This window comes from Chlamydotis macqueenii, chromosome 16, assembly GCF_036417535.1.
Source record: "Chlamydotis macqueenii isolate bChlMac1 chromosome 16, bChlMac1.mat, whole genome shotgun sequence".
Classification (NCBI taxonomy): domain Eukaryota; kingdom Metazoa; phylum Chordata; class Aves; order Otidiformes; family Otididae; genus Chlamydotis; species Chlamydotis macqueenii.
In genome coordinates, this window is record NC_141571.1 from 6,937,290 (window position 1) to 6,957,731 (window position 20,442).

Below are 20,442 nucleotides of genomic sequence, written 5' to 3' on the forward strand. Positions count from 1 at the left end.
GAGATGTCCCTGCTCCTTGCAGAGGGGTTGGGCTGGATGGCCTTTGGAGGTCCCTTCCATCTCAAACTACTCTATGAATCTATAAATATAATAGTTAATTAAATTCTCCACTCATTCAGAATTATCATAAGAACTACCAAGATATTATGAATTCTCCCATCATATTATGGTTGTGAAACAAGTTCTTTAACATAAAAAGATGGGTCTAGCTGGAGGGAATTGGATTCTTATCTCATTTACGCTTGTGTAACTCCATTGGAGTCAGTTCTATACCAGGGGAATAGATGACAATCAGACTTGGCACACAATCATTAAAATACAAAGCACAAAAATAGTTATCATGCAGCATTTAAATCCATTTTCACATCTTCAGCTCATAATACAGTCTCAGGCTGTTTTGTTTCCATTGCTACTAACTATGTTTTTAGTAACATGACCCTCCCAGAACGGAAGATATCGAAAAGTAGACACATGATGCATATTGGGTTGTAGCTAACATTACACATAGCAGCCTTCAAGTACAAAAAGAATTCTATAGTTAGACTGAAACCATAAACCATAGCTTTCTTGGAGTCACATTCAAATGTTAAATAGAAAGAAATTAATAGGACCTACCCTGGAGTAGTCAAATCCATGCTTCTCCTTCACTCCATTTCTACAGAGTGTGTAGTTGTAAAATCGGGAGTTTTTAAGTAATCCAACCCATTCTTTCCAACCAGGGGGCACATAGGAGCCATTGTATTCATTAAGGTACTTTCCAAAGAAAGCTAGGGGTAGAGAAAGCAGAAGCACAGTAAGAAGGTGTAACAGAAAAGCTTTAAAGTTACAATATTTAACCATATTCTTTCCTTTCTGCTTCTTCTGAGAGAAGCTTTGTTTTCCTCATTTAGATGCAATTAAGGTAAGAGATAAGTCCCGAGTTGTAAGTTTGCCTCTGTTTCTTTATTTCAGAGCTCCATAACACAGATATTTCGATTTACAATCTATGTACGAGAGAAACCGGACTACAGTCATCATTATATTTTTCTTTAGTGCCTGATATAGTCAGAGTCAGAGGAACAAAACAAAGAATACTTAAAATAGTGCCAGTTGCCACATTATCTCATCCTCCTCTGAATCACCCAATTTAGCTACATTTTCAATTTTGGTTACACCCACTTAAGCTATCTCCACCTAAGGAACTGGCAGAAGCAGTGAAGTCACTAATAGGAGGCTGGCTTGGGAGAAATGATGACAAATGAGGACCACAAATATGAGGAGATTTTAAACTTGCTGCAGAGAAACGCAGCAGCAGCCTGTTTGGTAGAACAAGTGCAGAATGAGTACAAGGATCCTTACAGAACACAGGGCAGGCATTTGAGCCATCCTCCCAGAAGAGCTATGTACATGCTAGCCTTGCTCCGTAAGCCACAAGTGTACAGATACAAATTATTTTCCAGAAAAAGGTTAAGGAAAATGAAAAGCATCAGATTTCTATGAGAAGAACACTAATTCTCTAAAATACATGACGTACCCAATGATGCTTTCACACCATTCCAGTAAAAAATTGAATAATTTAAAGGAACATATTTTTCAGTAGTAGTTTATATGTTATATCATCACTGTGTAATTACAGGATAAATTCTATTGGAACACTCCATTCGCCTAGCTAGATTTTTTAAAGCTTAAAGGCAAAACTCTGCTCTTGGGACTGCAGGCTGCAATGCAATTCAGCATCTGACTTTTCATGATCAGAGCTCAGATCTCAATTTTTGAATGGTCTGGCATACAAGTAAGCATTACCACAGTGACTAGCACAAAGATCATTACACTTGTTCCACTTGCCATTACAAATATTTTTAATCCAAAGGTGCATTGTGTCTGCAGCATCTCACATTGGCCATCTATCAGCAAACATCTGTGCTTCTGTAAGGACAACAGAGTATCTAAGATCCTGTTCTTAGATTAAAACTCATCTCATAATCTAGGGGATATGAGCACACAATTCATAGTTCCTAAGTTCTTAAAGACTTTTTTTTTTTCCTAAGCTTACAGCCTATAGTGTGTAATACTGCACCTTCTCTTACTTATATAAACACAAGGAGCAATGCTGTGGATAGAGTAGAACAGGTTTTCAGCCAATATAAAAAGGGCTCACTGAGGTCAAGGGATTTCCATCTATTTGTAGCAGGCGGAATATATGTCCAAAAGACAGACACAGTGAGAAACAGTGATACAAAACGGTATGTGAGAGTGTTTTTCTTTTACAAAAACCCAGGAAACGTGGTATTAGCAACATAATATTATAGTGGAATACAACTAAATAAATGTACAGGGAGTAAGTACACTATGCACTGTATGTCCGTGCACAAGAGTATTTTGAATCATCCAAACAAATTTCAATGTATTCAATTAATGTGTAAGGCAAGCCAAGAGAAAGTGAATGTTTAAGATCTTTCACAGTGTTTGAAAGAGATGAAAGTGCTGACAAAATTAAAATCTACATCACAGAAGATGAGGAGGGCACATCTACTGGGACACAATCAATCAATTCCTGAAAATTACACCATCCTTCCAAAATACTTTGAAAAAGCAGGCAAGGCGTTATGCTATCTCACAGATGAGTCATTTACAAAACGTTTAAGTGACTGATTAGTATGCTGCAGAAAAGAATTTGTTTCACTGTCCTAAACTACCTCATGACATCTTCTTTAACCAAGGAAAGTAAATGTGCAGCAAGGAACAAAGCAAAATCTACTCCATTGTAGGTGAAAACTATCATGACTCAGTTATAGAGTATATATACTTTTTCAAGTTATTTAGCTTTATGAACAGATTCTTATTTTTAAAGAATGAAAGGCAACTCACAGTGGTTATTGGTAATTAAACAATACAGATGCACATTTATTCTTGTCCTGGTAACAAGCAACATAGGGCTGAAACACTGGCCACTGTCTCCGCTAGCAGGTATGCACAAGGCACTCCAAAGCCTTTTGTCCCCCATTCCACATAATATATCCAAACAGAGATATATTTGGCATTTCTGCTCATGGGAACCAATCTGTTCCTAAGACCTTTGTCTGAGACAGCTGAAGAACTCAGGAAAGAGACATTCTGCAAAGAATTACTTCATTGTTATTCTGCAGAGGCATTAAAGGAAAGCCTGGCGGAAGTTCCTTCCAGCACCTTTTGCATACTCCCCATTTTACGTTCAGGATGTCTTTATAATCTTTCATGGATGTCAGAGGGCTTTAAATAATTTTCTCTGCTGTTTCAAATATTCTATTTCACATCTTTTCCTTTTCCCCCTCCTCAGCCATTTAAAGGCTTGTTATTCCAAAACTTCTAAACATTACTCCTCTGCAGTACAAAATACGATAAATCTCTCTGAAAGCTGGTGAAAGATTTTGATTTTGAATTGTAAAGATTCTCTCTAACACAATTTTCCCCCTCATCAGATTAGTTCACCGCCAGAGACAGCTGCTCACTAGAGTACACATGCCTTTGGTACATCCAATTTCAAACCGCTCCAAGATTTCATTAATAAACATTCACAGAGGCTGCTGTTTGATATTCTCAGCCATGTTCCTATATCCAGTCGAGAAAATTATCACTAAAAAACACCCAAGTGGCTGTTTTTAATAAATGTGTTAAGAATGTGGTTTTCCTTTGCTTTAAATATTACACAATGTAGTTTCTCCTATGACTGTAAAACATGCAAGAACTGAGTCCTTTGTGCATTGTTACTGCTTCTGCAGGAATTCATAACCTTCTAAGGTTCTTCTCTCAGTCTCATCCTTCCATGATGAGCACCTGGAAAATTCCTTGGTATAGAGAGGAATTTTTACAAGAGGTTTTGTTTTTTAAACTCTTCCTATAAGGAAAAAAAAATTGCACACACTAATTTTCCCTGTGCTACCAATTAATGTAAAGGTCCGCTCTGAATGTAACACAACCACAGATACACCGAGGCGCAGCTCATTGCTTAAAAAGCAGATCCAGCATATTGTCAAGTGTAGTGTAAAAGCACAATCAGAAGAATTGACATCAAAGCATCATTTACCACCACTGGAAATGTTTGAGCTAGTTCTAGCATCTATCTAGATCATCTACAAAACTCTACAAGTTGGTTGGCATTTTCCTCCCTTTTTTAACACTAATTCTTTTCCTAATACCTGCCAAAAAATACTTAACACAACTAAAATGCATCTACAAAGGATATTCATGAAACTTTGCATTAAATTAAAATCTAAGATAATTCAGGATGCAACAAGAAAATGATGCAGGGGATCACTCATCCCTTTTTATTCCATACAGACTGCCCAGCACTGGGAGTTGGATACAGAAGACCTTTTTCAGTTCTCAAACTAGAAACAGGATGCAGTGGAAGCCAACAAGAGATTCACCTGTGTACAACTGCCAGGTCAGACTTACACACAGAATTTTAGTCTTTCATTCAGTTTCCTTGATTTGACAGCTCTGATTATGACCATGGTTAGTTGTCTGTTTAGACACAGTTTTGTTAACTACTGGCCAAGATCACTTATCCATTCCACTAATAATCTGAGTATTTTAGAAATCAGGAATATATTTGTAAATATTAATGCTCTCATAATAAATCTTGAAGCTGAGAAAAAGTAAAATCCGGCATTTTGTTACTCCTAGACAGTAAGCTCGGTATTTATATCACATATCCCTCCTCCTGGAGTCTTCTCATCACATCCTCTTAGCTGTATCCACCTGTTAGCACCCTATTAAATTGCACTTACCACCATGACTGTGAAGTTAAACTCATTTTAAGCTATTAACCCTCTACATTTAAACATTAATGTTGTGTATTAAGTACTTTAAAGACGTATTTAAAGCACTGTTCTTGTGACATATTTCAACAGCCAGCTTTCCAGACGTTAACTTAGGTTTTGAGCTGCGACTCTCAGTTACTCATAGGAATTTGTTTACCCCTCTAAAATCTTTTACTGCTGTATCCGATACCAGTCTTCCCCAGCTAAAAGTTGAACAATTAGGTACATTTGAACAATCCCTTAGTTTTGGGTTGGGAATGTGGGGGCATTTCTGATCTTATTTCTGCTGTATATCTAGCAAAAATTACTTTCAGTACTTTTTGTCCTCTAAGAGACAATCAGAGGAAAGCAGATGAGAAAGAACTCTCAGCATGGCTAAGTACACATGTAACAAGCAGTAAGCCCGAAGGTCAAGTCAGCTTTGCACTCACATCACAGCCAAATACACTCTTAAACTGACAATGTACAATGGAATAAACCCAGTGAAATCAATGGATTTATAGCATAAATATGGGGGTTTTGAGATAAAATCCTCTAATTTAGTATTAAATACAGTTCCATAGGAAAGATTTTTCAAGATACATCAGTTCTTATGAGATATTAAAATAACTGACTGTATTTTCCAAAAATCAGTAATGTCTAAGTGCTGAAGTCACCTGAACAAAATGATCTCAGCTGGCATCTTTAGTGACAACAGGAAACATGACACTACTGCGAAGATTACAAGATATGTCTTTAGTATTAATACCTCAGTAACTGCACTAAATCTACTGGCTAGTATAAAACATACACCGAGTTCCTAAATGTTAGAGTACTTTTAATGAGGAAAAGAGAGGCTTAAGACCATGTTTTCTTCTCAGATTCCTGTAGTTCCATCAGTTTCAGGATGCTGAGCAAGACTGGGCACCGAGTACTTTTCTTGCTGTTTCTTTTCTTTTGTATGTCTGCAGTCCTTGAAATGACTAATTCACTGAAGTACTTAACCAGTTCGACTAAGGAGAGAAGTACAGGTGTATACACACACACACTTTAGTCTATTGCATACGATGGCTCATTTTTTCTCTAATCTGCAGTACACTGATAGCACAAAATTTTCTTAAAGATCACATGCTCCATCCACCATCACAGGGACACAAAAAGAGTAGTACTGACAGCAAGGGCCTTTACATGCACAGCTCTTCTCTGTAAGTGGAATAAAAACAATCATTATAATTCATGAAACATAATAGCTGTAAAAACCATGTACAGTGACTGGTAAGCACTGCAGTGAGAATAGCCTGCAGGCTTTCTTGCCATGCCAGGGGACTAGTGTGCTATCTAGCAGGATAAAGGCAATGCACAGTTATCTTTATGACACCTTTGTTCCTCTTCCTGAATTTGCATTGCACATTCCTCAGTTGTGGCCAAGGATCAGTGCCAAGATCTATTTAATGAATCAGGGGAATTGGCTGAAAGGGAGTGGATGAAGCCAAATAAGACAAAAGGGCTCAAATAAAATATTTTGAAATGGTCAGCAAGGAACCAAACAGAAGAATGCTGAAGGTAAGGCAAGCCTGGCTTGTCCTTCTCAGGTAAGCACATTCTCAATGGATTTGGGCCCAAAGTCCCCTTTCACTAATGCCTATGGCACAGCTTACAAAAGCTTAAACAGGACTGGAACTGTAAGGCATATATCTTTCTGGACATCCCTCATACACATCCCCTGAAAGTTAAAGGAAAAAAAATCCAGGAATGGCAATCTTAATATGATCAATCTTAATTGCAATTGAGGACGAGATGATTGAGTGTACCGCAACAGCAATATTTCCTACACTGGGCAGCACAAGAGAAAGCAGGACTGCTGGCTAGCTGTGTGGTTTACAGCACTGCTCTACAACACAGCTCACTAGAGCTGGTCAGTCTGCTCATATTCCTCTGTCCCCAACCATGACCATCCAGATTTTTCACAAAATGTTTCCCAGCATTAAAACTATAATGAGACATTTCATTAAAAATTTACCATGGGTATCACTCCCTGCTTTCATCTGTCATGGCCACAGAAGAATCCTAACCTTTAGATTTATCCTCCCCTCATCACATGCAACATTTCCTCTTCCACACATAAAACCCCAAAACCTTCCCAACAGTGGATTGCCAGACCTTTTTTTTAAATAATAAACAGCCTAAGCAAAAGCTTATCTAGCTTAATGCTAAATGTTTACTAAAATACTAAAGTCTGCACCATGCTACTTGGGTCAAGCCCAAAATAATTTAATTTAGAGCCATTTTGCCCATAGGATTTGGAAAAAAAAAAAAACAAAAAAAACCTCAATTGCCAAGTTTCAAGGAGCTACTGAGATATCCTGTGCAAGAAAAAAACATCTGCTGTATTTCAACAAAGCTGGATTTTTCCACCTAGCAATAAACTTGGAAGAACAGTACTAAAAGCATTAGTTTATAAATAAAAACAATAAAGTCTTACTGAATTCAGTTAGGAGAAAAGTCCAACTCTGGTTCAATATAACCATAGCATTCCTTTCAACAAGATGCCACAGAAACAGAAGAAATCTAGGTTGTACACTAGTTTATTATCTGTACATTTACCTTTTGTTTTGATAAAAAATAAATCTGACACTTTTTAAAAAATAACCAGTCACCTCTTACAGTCCTTAAATGCATCCACCTCAAAAACCTATAGTCCTCCCATGCGTAACAGATAATACCACCTTCCCCTTGTTGTGTATCTCTAACTTGGAAAACAAGACAAAGGGCAGTACTCAAGCTATACAAACATATAAAAAGACATGAGGATGTTCCAATTTGAAGCAATTGGAAATCAACTTCCAGAAACTCGGAAATTATCACTGTTCTCCTATGGACTTTATTAGATGGCTTACAGCTTATTGTTCTATCTCTGGATTTGCATATGACCAAGCTTTTCCAATGTCCACTAAACTGTGGCTGTACAGGGCAAGTGTATAACCATGGGGGCCACACCGAACACTCATACCTTTGGGTATACAGGAAGGACACCTCAGGAAAAATGCATTCAGTAGATTACATTACTAAGTTAAATCTGATGATGTTGAAAAACTTCTGCTAAAAACCCAGCATTCTAGAAAAGCTAAGAAAAAGAGTGCAAGAAGATAGCACAAGGACTTAAATTGCGATCTGGATAAACAAAAAATACCTTAAATTGGAGTGAGGAGGCAGCAACCTCTACTCATTTTTGGCTGATAAGCTACCTAATATTAAACACAAACGGGACTCAAAAATGAAAAAGTTAAATCAGCAGGTTCTTTTAAGTACTACCATCCTAAAAGATCTAAAAAACCAAAAATCTTAAAAATATTTTCAAAATGGTCAAATATTCTGTTTAGCTTTCAGCTATTTTGAATGCTATGAAATACTAACCCTGTTTCTGAAGAAATATCAAGCTATGAATTACTTCATGCTTGAAACGATAAATCAGTGTGGCAAAGCCATTACACTTTAAATGGTAGAACTCACATCCTATCAGAATACATTACAGGAGGGAGAAAGAAAAAGATGAGGCGTTTTCCACAATCTATAGCATTTTATGTTGAAAACAGCTTTAGAAGAAGAAATAAGAGAGGAGGTAAGAAGGAAACAAAATGCAACGGGAAATAAGACAGCCCCAGACATTGGCTTATTTCTGTAGTCACGGACATCTTAACCTTAGACTCTTAGGAAAGTCTTACTGGATTGCAGGCTATCTTGTGGATTTTACTCAGTGAGTTACTCACAGAGGCGTATATATTCCTGTCTTCATGATAGCTGATAGTTAAAATGTGCGTTGAGTAACGTAAAGCTACACACAGAAGACAGGCGATGACACGGGACCTGTGCAGGTGAGTTTCACTTCTACAGCCTCTCTACAATCCTCAGGAGAGCACAGCTCTCCTTAACGTGTCCTCATTTTAACTTATCACACATTATAGTACGTTTCAAGTGACTTACCAGTGCTTAGCTCAATTCACAGAAACAGAGGGAAAAGATGCATACATGTCTGACTTGAAACCAACTTACAGTATAAAAACACAGTTAAAGCTGGGAGGGCGGGGGGTGTGGGAAGTCTCTAACACACACGAGGCAGGAAATCGAGAACTGCCTTTAGTTTGAAAATGTCATTGTCCAGAATATTTGCAGGATAGTCCAGCTCAATAATTGACTGCCACAGACAAAGCCTGCCAGAAGTAGTAACAAGGACAGAGGCAGTCGATTTGGGCTATACGTCAGGACTCTTCTTGCGTCCTTTCCAGCATAGCTCCTTGGTTTCCTTTTGCAAGAACAGCTAGCATGATACAGCCACTATGCTGAATCTTTCTTTCACATCATTTTCAACGCTGATGATCTCAAATCATCTAACATATAATTTGACAGATCTTGCTAAGATAATATTTCTATATAGAGAGCAAAAGATCTAAGGAAATTAATTTACCTTCAAGATATATCATTCAGAAACCCGATATCCGGTTTTGAAAAGTCACCTAGTCTTAGAGGTAAATATCGTAACATTTCAGTTCCTAACCATGCAAATCACTTCCAAAAATTAAATCTGACTCTTCAAACACTTGGTTATTATTTTTAAAAATGGCCTTCAGTTCTCCATCAGCTGCAAAACTATCTGTCCTGTATACAGGATGTTACTCTGACTTGGACAATCTATTTTCTTTATACGCATGTAACATGACAGAGAAGTGCAGCATGGCACAGTGCCTAGGGCACCGGAGCGTGAATCAAAACTTTCATCTCTTCTTGATGTTGCTCTTCACCTGCATGTGATCCTGTAGAAAGTACTTCAATATTCTGTCTCTACTTCTGTCTACCCTTTGACTCTTTAGGTCACCAAATATGCCCTACCAAACAATTATACATAGAGATCAACTTCAGTTAAGTTTTTAAGTAGTTCTGTAATAAAAACCAGCAACTATCTTGGAGAGGAATTTCTACAGCAAGGAACTGATAATCTGAGTATTTTTCTCCTGGCATATACCTAGATACTAAAACCTAGTCACATATTTTTCAGGTTCATTCCTCCTTTAATAAACATTTACCAATAGCCTTTCCCCTCTTTCTTACAATTTAATGTTAAAATCACTTTAAAATATCAAAGGCTCAGGCAGTGAAGTGGAAAAATAATTATTTGAATGCAGTCAGCCACTGTATCTTCTTAGTCTAATATTAATGGGAGGAAATGGAAGATTGTCACTGAATTTTAATGAATTCATTAGTTAATTATTGTAAAGCCCTGTGAAAGTGCCAAGAATGATTATTACTTTTATTCCCAAGAAATTTTTTATAATGGTAGAGACAGACCTCCCACAATGACTTTTCTCTAGCTTCAAAATACATGACTGATACAAAATGTCATTTATTAATTCTCTGGAGAATTCCGGTATAGACTTGCCATCAGAGTGAGATACTGACATATCACCATTCAAGAAATAGCCTTTTCCTTTATTAACAGGTTCATTTAACTGAACAGGGTTCGCTGTACTACAGGGTACTGCTCAACAGGAACGAGGACGGTAAGTTAGCCAAAATACGTGTCGCACTTGCTGCATACCGAGCCATGTTAAGCCCTAAGATAAATTAACAGAACTCTCTCAGAAGATTCACTGAAGCAAAAATGTCCTTCTGCCAGGCTGAATTTGGCCCACCATCCCTAATTCTGTTGAATTTAATAAAATAAACATATCTTTTCATTTCCTGACTGCAGATAAGGCTGACAAAATATTCTGGAATCAGTCACTAATTTTAAGACCTAATCATTCAGCCAGCCAAGCAAATGGAAAAGAGAAGCTTTTCTCATTAAGTAATGTCTAAGGGAAAGTTTAAATCCGTATTCCAATAAAACATCTTGCTATTTGTTGCTGCAGGAACCAAGCATGCAACAATGCATTGTGAATTTTAAAAGCTGTCTCACAAAGTGATGTGTATGCTCACGGAAAATAGAACCTTTTTTCTGTAGATGTTTACACAGGGACCCTCGGCAGAGAAACTCCCTGACATTCAGAAGTGTTTCTGACAGGATCTCTTTGCTTCTTTTCCATTCTAATTGTCTTCTGCTCCAAGCTGAAGCAGTAGCATCCAGTATTTTAAGACAGTCATGATTCAGATATTGCTTATGCTGACTTTTCTAAAGATTGATTCACCAACTGACTTGGTTTGTTTACATAAATTGTCCTTCTTCTCTAATTTCCCACAATATGTAATAGGACAATGTTGTGAGAAGCTCTTCCAAATCAGACTGACTGCTTAACATACTGAGACTGGGAACTTGTCTACACATAGTGGCTACGTAACGAGAACACAGCCTTTCAGTCACTATTCATGCCACTGGCATTTTTCAGATTGAGAGACAGGTTAATGCAGAGAAAGACAGACCTGTAGCACCTACTGCCTCAATGGCTTCCACTGTAGAACAAAAACCTATCCTTCATGTTGTCATATTTATTTTAATTTATCTACATGAGGTGACAGTGAGCCCCATTCATGATGGCAGAAATCCTGACTGTTAAATCAAAGCAGAGAACTTCCCTTGAGCTCAGCCTCTTGCTTTCATCTGTATTCTGCCAAAAACTCAGTGCCTACAGAAGTTGGACAAACTTTCAAGTGCCAAAGTTGAAAAATACAAAACTGACAATTATAGGAGTCACATCTTTTCCATCTCCTCTCATATTTTTCACTTGCAACTTGTGCACCACACTGCTCCCTCCTGCCCGCATACCACTGGCACATTTCCCAAAGGTGTCAGCAGCAGCACAAGTCTGTGTAGATCCAAACCACAAATACCACCGCCACAGGAAAAAATACTACAATGCAGAAAGAATGATCCCCAGCAGAATCATCTTTTGCAACAAAACAAAACACAGGGAGATCACAATGAATAGAGAAGAGAGCAAAGAGATGGGAAACGAACAGCAGAAAAGAAAAACAGAGGGAAGGTTAAGTGGAGTAGGAAAGTACAATTTCTTCCTTCAAGTTTAAACAAAAGATAAAAGATAAAGAGAAAAACACAGGGAGAAGGTCTGGCTTATGAATTAAGAAAAAAACCAAACTGCCTTCCAAAATAACAGCTTTCTAACTCCAAGCTTGTAAACTTAGATATAAAAGCAAGCCTCAAAAGGCTTTATTCCTCTTGGGCTTTTTTTTTTTTTTGAAGAACGAGAAGAAAAAAAAGGAGGGGATCAAGAAGCTAAACTATATGTCTGCAGGACAAAGCAATACTACTACGGACCTCAGAAAAATAACAAACCCCCTACACATTAACTCTTGTGCTTTACAAATCTTCCTTTGTTCACTGCAGTCATTTTCAAGGACTCCCCCCTCTTCAGAGCAACTTTACTCAATATCCAAAATACTCTCCTTAGCAGGTTACTTCTGAAACTTGAGAAACTGAGTGAACAAGGTTCTAAAGTACAATTTCCTGTTGTTGCTGAAGCAGGTAAATCTGATCAGATCTTTGGGGGGGGGGGGGGGAAGGTAAAAAAAAATACCTTCTTACTGCTGACATCCTTCATAGTGGATAACTCAAGACTTTAACAGGAGATCAGAAATGAACACCAGCCTCCAACGATGGCAATCTCCATTTAAATTTGTAAAATAACATATCACTTCTAACTACATGAGTATCTCATTTACACCTGAAGATTGCTTTTACTTTTAAAAGTACTATTTCTGGGTGTTCCAATAAATTTAGTTTGCAAATTAAGAGAGGTAGACTGAAAATGTAATACAGATTCACTAAGATCTTGGGTCTCAATTTAAGCATTAAGTTACTGTAAAAATATAAGACATACGAATACCAGGACACTTGCAATAGCTATGCAAGTTAGTAGAAATTGCTGGTGCTCAAAATATAATCACTAAATATAAAAATTACTACAGCACTGGCACTAGTGCCAGGAATGGTAAATGGTGGGAAATAGCAACCAACTAATAAGATATGTGCACTTCCCCTAATTTATTTCTTTCCACATTAATTCAAGTCTTTGTTTCAGAAAAACAAAACAAGGAAATTACCTATTTAAGATTAAGACTTTGCAGCAATAACATGTAAAATTCATGTGAATCATTAGAAATAAAATAATGATCTTGTTACAGTGATTACTCAAGATTTGCACTAGTTTCTGGAACCCTCATAGTATATAAGCAAAGCAAAAAAAATGTATACTATCAGTAACAACCATACTACAATACTATAGCATATATACTATAACTAACACTAATAGAACCAGGTTTATGCCTATTTCTCATCATGACAAAAGGCATTAGCAAGAAAAGTGACAAAACCACTGTAACTGGCAAGGCCGTAAATCTCATGTTGGGAGAACAGAAGAAAACAGGTGTGAAACATGTGCTACATATTTTCTGAAATAGTTTCTACAGGATATTTGTTCCTAAGGGGCACTGCATGCAAAGAGGATCATTTGTTTCTGAGGAGGACACTTGATCTTGCCAAGTACTCTTCAGTCTTTACTTACCCTAAACACCTTTCTGGTAATGGATTTGCCTAAAGAAACCAATCCAGCTGAGACGTCTGCCCCAAGGCACAGAAGGAGAAGTCCTTTCTCTTGTATTTTTAGTTTAACGTACTTGTTTTATGAAAAATTAAAATAATTAATTCCTTTCCACAGCATCTTTCTTGCCTGTTATGTGGTGGGTTTTTTGTTGGCGGTTTGTTTGTTTGTTTTTTTAAATTTCCTCAAGTAAAGTACAAGGAAGCTAAACCTACAGGCAAGGCTGAAGCTCTAGCATTCTGCAATGCTGCAGTCCATTACAAGAACAAATTAAAATATTACATACATTAGCCTCTGTACTAGGAGGCTAATGAAAGGAAGCTTTCATATGAAGCCAGCCTTGATCTTACCTGTCCTGTATCCTGTGTTGTTGAGGTACACTGCAAATGTACGTATTTCGTGCTGAGCCTGCCAGGACGGAGAAGAACAGTTCTCATTGTTAGTGTAAGTGTTGTGGTTGTGGACATACTTCCCCGTAAGAATAGAGGAGCGAGATGGGCAGCACATGGGTGTTGTCACAAAGGCATTGATGAAATGAGCACCTCCGTGTTCCATGATCCGCCTTGTTTTATTCATCACTTGCATAGAACCTGGAATAAGAAAACCATCTCAGAATTATTTTGTTGTTTCAGTCACAAGAGCTAACTAAGAACTCACGTGTCACATCAGAGATCAGAGTAAAGCACAGATAGTAAGAGCACTGTAATCTCACACTGAACTGAAATCCAAGAGATTATTCACCCCTCTCTAGTGAAGTTTTAAGAGGATCAAATACTGAAGTCCTAAGTTAAGATTTGACTCAAACCTGTTGACACAGATTATAATGCTTTTTAATTTTCTTTCTCTCTAAGCTCAAGATTTAGCACTGTAACTATATGCACCATCTGTATAGCCTTTCTGGAGCCACTAGTACTGTTCCAGTAGCTGAAGGCAAGAACAAGCATGAATTAGGCTGAGATAACATGGCCTGAGGGTGAAATTCATTTTATTTAGCAACACTGACCAACGTTTGCATAGTTCTTAAGCATTATTTAAACCTTGGTTTCAGAAGATACCTGATGTACTGCTGTTTGTGTCAACGTTCTGCAAAAGTCTGAGGGTTGTAATCACAGAACCACTGAGGCTGGAAGGGACATCTGGACATTTAGTCCAACTCCCTGCTCAAGCAGGGTCTGCTAGATTAGTTCTCTAGATAGAATGTTCTTTTCCCTAATGTGAGGTATTAGCAGGTATTGATTTCTGAAACTTTCACCAAACTGAAGACAAAGTAAAGCCCTCATAGTAACTTGGATAACCAGCCCAGGGTTATATCTATCCATCTGATCCATTTTGATAACAATGTTACCTAAAACTCTCAAAATTTTTCTTAGGCTTGCTTCTGCAGAACTAGACTTCTAGATGACTACTCAAGACAGATAACACCATGTAGTTTATAACCATCATCTGAAAACAAATAAAGTTTAACTTGCAGGGACTTGGATGAATTGGGCTAACAGGAGTAAAAGTCTTTCTACCAACAACTACTGAGAGGCACACCACTGTCCAATGGCTGTTCCGTTTCCTATTTAAGACAAGGCTTTGGAGAAGCAAGATCTTTACCACAGATACCCATCTATCTAAAACTGCATCTATATCAGAGTTCTTCCTACACACAGAAATACCAAAGAGCAGAAGAAAAAAAGACATTTAGTTTTCCTCCTCTATTGGTGCCTAATAGTTAAAACTGCATTGGAGTGAATTATACTTCTTCTAGGAAGAATTTCCGTTTTCCAAAGAACTTGTAAGAGCACCTGTCATCAGCATGATGACATGCAGACATGCATGTCTCCTTGCACAGGAGAATAAACGTTTCCATCACACCATGAAGGAAGGTCAATTGCTACTGTAGGTCATTTCACCTAAAAATTGCCATGGTGTAAAGTTTTCTTGAGATAATTTTGTTGGAATGTATTAAAAAAAAATAAGATCTGTTTCTGCATTTCTCAGTCACAGCACATCACTTTGTGACAAGAACCAAGGCAGGTTATCATACCCCCCCTTTAGAACTAGCTAAATGTCCTGGTTTCAGCAGGGATGGAGTTAATTTTCTTCTCAGTAGCTGGTGTGTTTTGGATTTTGTGTGTGAAGAATGTTGATAAAAACATTCTGATGATACGAGTTGTTGTTAATGAGACCAAGGACACTGTCTGGCTTTCCAAGTCTCGTTAAGGTCGCGTTAACATGCAGATGCAGGAAGCTGGGTGAAAGACAGACAGAATAATTGATCCAAACTGGCCAAAGAGAGTATTCCATGCCATAAACGTCATGCTCAGTATATAAGTGGGGGTTGCCCATGGGAGGGGGCATAATTTTCAGTTATTCCTTTTCTTGTCGGGTATCCGTTCGGGCACCCTTGGCATTCTTTTCTTCTCTCTTGCTTGCTGGCATTGTTCCCTCTACCTTGCTAGCTTGCTCTCCCCCCTTTTTTGCTTGCTGCTCGGTGTTGTTCCTGTGACCACTGCTCAGGACGGGCTGCGTCGGTCATTCGGACATCGGGTGGTGAGAAATTGTACATTGTTCATTTTGTATATTTTGTATATATTAATATCCTTATATCCTGTTAGCTTTGTAGTTTTTAGTATTTTCAGTAAACTGTTTTTATCTCAACCCACGAGTTTTCCTTTCTTCCCAATTTCTCTCCCCTGTCCCACTAGGTAGGGGGAGGGTGAATAAGAAACTGTGTGGTGATCCGGGCTAAACCACCACAGTAAACTTCACGTAGGAAAAATTTCTGCAGAAAGCAAGATTTGTTGTTACCATAAATGTGGGCTAAGTGGCACTAACAACACAGTTAACAATTATAACAGTCAATTATACATTATGTGAGCCTGAAAACTGTGGATGTTTCCTCTGTGTTGTCTTATGAGCCAGCCCAAGCATAAACAGGCAGAACTGAAAGAATGTTTTGTCATCCCGATATTAAAATACAATTCAACAACCCCTTTAAATGACAGAGGCATCGGTGCATAAATAAGAGTACATGTTAAGACTCCCCTTGGGGACAGTAACCTCCTTTAATAAAACTGCTGTAATGACAAGGCCCTATATATCAACAGTCTTTAATACAAAAACATATGATCTAATCTGTTTCCCCAGCTTGAGAACTAATACAGAATGACAGATCAGTGGAAGGTAAAAATCCAGCATACTGTTCTGTACAATCTTAAATAGGCCAGCTTTAAATATTTTAAACAGCATTAAACCAGCCAACCAAAACTTACTTTCTTCAGCTTGCCTCCAATATAAACATAGAATTGTGAGGAAAAAGTAGAAATTGATCTTTCTGTGGCAGATTAGTTATGTGTTAATCAGAAACTGGAACCTCATCAAATCACCTTTTGAGCTGGAAAATCTTCTAGGCTTTCATTAGTGGATGCACCAAGGAAAGTCATGCTTTGAACTGTCAATATTTAGTTCAGAAAATGTTCTGTTACCTGTCTAAAACCATTGATAATAAATAAAAATGATTTAGTAGTTAAATGAGAAATTTCTAAGCTATTTAAAAAATAAACCCATGAGATTACTGTGAAAATATGAAAGTTTAATCAATTTGATGCATTCAAGCTGCTCACTGATCAAAATGAAGCAAAACATAGATTGAAATTCCACCTGAAATGTGTGTGGTATCCATAACTGCTTCGCATATCGTCAGAGTTCACTTTAGGGATAAGGCTGATATTTAGACTAATATTAATGGAGAAAATATATCAGCTGCTTATTAAATAATAGTGACTTTCTCAGTAGTTGTGCTTTGTTGTCAAAGGTCACAATTTACATGAGTTTTAGGGAGCTACAGCTGTTGAAAAACTTGTATTAAGTCTCAAGTCACTTAGCGTACTCTGAAGCACAATTTAAGAAGCAGTACCCATACATAGATAAGTTAACTGAACCCCAGAATATTAATTAACTGTCCCCTAAAGCCTTCTATTTTTATCCTATTTGAACCTCATTAGATACCCTTTTCATATCTTCATTTCCTTTTTTTTCCCCCCTCATATTTAATGATGCTGTAAGGCCCTAATCTCCATGTACGATAACTAAGAAAAATTATCTTCCATGTCGCTTCTGTAGTTTTTCAGTGGAACACGTAGGAATCTACAAATCACCTCAGATTTCTCTAACGTGGCTGAAACATTTTCTAAATAACCAGATCTTTCTCCAACTATGAGATAATGAAATAAGCTAGTTTGTTCAAACACAGCAATATAGTAGGCAAGCCTAATTAAACTGGAGATCCTGAGTCCATCACACAGGGGACATCAGCATTATACTAATCTGGACTTAAATGGCTCTAATGGGGAAAAAAAAAAAAAGTATTTATTTCTAATTAATTCTTTCTCCTCATCAGTATATTTGTTGTCTTTATATTGTGCTTGTCAGCACAACTCTCTGGATTAGAAAGACAGTCATCTGAGTGCGTTATGTTTCAGCAGTCCTTGGGTGTTCTCATTTGTCTTCTCCCATTTGTATCCGTTAAAATTTACACTCGCTCTCCTTTGACCTGGAGGTTCTGCATCCTTTTCATCAGTCCCTCATCAGTCTTTTCCTTTTTTCAATACAAGGCTGAGGTTTGGTTTCCCAAGTAAAACTCATGATTAACAGTAGTCCAAATTAAAAACAAACAAACAAACAAACAAACAAACAACAAAAAACTTGCACTCCTTTCCTGAAAGGATGACATTCTCTTTCTGGTAAACTCAATCTGCTACTGGTACATTGTTAAATCTTAAATTAAAATAAAGGAAATACTGTTAAGAGCACTTGAGATGGTGTTGTCTTCTTTTCTGCCTCAAAAGTAGCCACAAAAGAACAATGAAGGCTACAACACTCACCAGTTACAGAATATTCTTAGAAACAGTTGAAATCTTAGTTATGCACATCTTCCTCTGCTACACGTTCATAGCTTCTAAGTTTTCCTTAGCTTTTATTTGTAATTCACATCTTGTTTTCATCTTTCTTAAATGCATTAACCACAGTCCCCACAAATGGCAATTTTTATTAACTTGGACAGCTCACCAGACAATAGACAAGAATAAAAATTAATTCAAGCAAATATTGGGTCTCACAAAGCCATTAGTGGCAAATGATGAATATCAAATGTCAGCTTCATCAAATGGATTTTCCTTAGTCAGATCCTAATTTGTGTGGACACATGCCCATTATGCTTGAAATTTGAAAGCATCAGATTATCAGAGAAGAGAAATATACTGCCCAAAGGACTTAAACACTTGCATCAGAAACAAGCAGGCTAGCATAAAATAGAAGATGATAAATTTTTTAGGACCACCTCCTGAGCCTGCAAGATAATGTACTTAGGTTTCTTTGGATATACATTACTGAAACTGCTTTACTTGTGATCCAAATAACCATTAAAAAAAAAAAAAAAAAAAAAAAAGGACAACGACAATAAAAAATATTCTGTTCCTACTAATTTGAATTACGTTTGTATTGGGTGGGGTTATGGCCATAGAAGGCTTTCTCACCACCTTTAAAAAGAAGGTGACACCTGTGATATTGCAGACATACAGCAGTACTGATAAAAAAAGAAGAATCTGTAAAAATACTGCCATGTTGCTGTTATTAACTTCTCAACTAGATGAGTAAGTGTGTAAGTAATGCAAGTTGATTAACTTCACTATTGTGTTATGTTTCTTCTGTGAGGTCTGCTTTGCAATTTTTCCCATCCATACTACAAATCTGATGCAGTAACTGGCAAAAACCCCACCAGACCACACATGTACAAGCTCTCGTCTTTCAGATAATCCAGGGTTTATACCCACTTAAAAGCATATTTCTAATGCAAAATTACTAATGTAAACTGGTTTGTGTTAATCACTTCTCCTAACTCCAGACAACATTTGGCAAATATAAGCTTGTTCAGGTAACGGAACAAAACCCAGACTCTGTCAGTTAATTCATCACACACAAAGCGTGTGTTTAATCTTCATCTCCTTTCTTCAACAATTAACACAGCGTTGAATAACACAGTAGAACCTTTTAATACTAAGTGATTTTGGTCAGTAATTAACTACATATCTAAATGGACAATACCAAGAATAGTATGACTATGTTAGGTAACATTTAAGTAATTAAAATTAAAATGTAATGTAATATAATGTAATGAATGTCTGCAATTACACAAAAAACTGTGTAATTACACAGTGCAATAATCAGTTATGAATTAAAACCTACTGCTTTGGCATGTGGCTTCTCAGGTTACGCTCGCAATTGCCAGAAACATAGTTTAGGTGTCTAGATGAAGACAGATTGACAGGAATGTCATACTTGCACAGTCACAACATAAAATGTCAAACTTCCTGTTTCTAACTTTTGCTGTCCTTGAATTGCATTCAAATGGAAAGTATTTTCGCCATAAAGATAGGAGGATCAAGTAGTGAAAGTTTAAATCTATCATTTTTCACACTGAAAAGAAAGATAATTATTTTGAACGCAAGAATCTAGCTTCAAGGAAAAGCAGTTTCATACTCGTTAGCTAAAATTCTCTTTACGTTGGGCTCTTACCAAGTTCTACATCCTGATCATCGGTGAGAACAAGGATGATGTTTGGGCGGATGTTTCTACGGTCTCTTTGAAATCTTCCTTTCAGACGCTGATTTAACAGGAAAGCTGAACTTCCATCCAACAGTGATAAAAGAGTCATCATGAATAATCCAAGAACAATACTATGCTGTGCCATATTGTGCTGATTTAGTGTTCTCGCTGAACAAGACAGGTTAATGGCTTCTATTTATTTTTTTGTTTGCAGGTCTCCTATAAGGAAGAGGGAAACAAATATTTATTTATACCTTGACTCCCCTGGCCCCCCAAAGAACAGCAAGGTTCTTCCCAAAGAAGTAAAAAGCAATGTACCCGCAATACTCTAAATCCTAATGGTGAAAAAAAAAACCAAAACCAAAAACCCCCTAAAACCCCACAACAAAGCAACTGAATGTTTTTCCAGTGCCAGCTAGAAGCAGAAACCTGACAAATCCGGATTTCGTAAGCCATTACCAACACAGGCAATTAAGTTTCACTCTATGCTCAAATTTAGCAGCAAGTTCAAGGATTTAGCAGGATTTCAAACTCTTACTTTTGCT

At 37.3% G+C, this 20,442-nt stretch overlaps 1 protein-coding gene across 2 annotated transcripts in view; it reads right to left on the minus strand.

The window, feature by feature from the left end:
- The window catches only part of SULF2 (sulfatase 2), a 63,049-nt gene extending 42,949 nt beyond the window's left edge, over positions 1–20,100 (minus strand). For both annotated transcript variants that reach the window (XM_086761025.1, XM_086761024.1), the window contains exons 1-3: positions 19,868–20,100; positions 13,657–13,896; positions 616–767 (exon numbers count right to left, since the gene is read on the minus strand). In XM_086761025.1, coding sequence (XP_086617151.1) covers positions 616–767; positions 13,657–13,896; positions 19,868–20,042 — 567 coding nt within the window. In that variant the 5' untranslated portion in view covers positions 20,043–20,100. The remainder of the gene's footprint in view (positions 1–615; positions 768–13,656; positions 13,897–19,867) is intronic.
- Between the last annotated feature and the right edge of the window lie 342 nt (positions 20,101–20,442).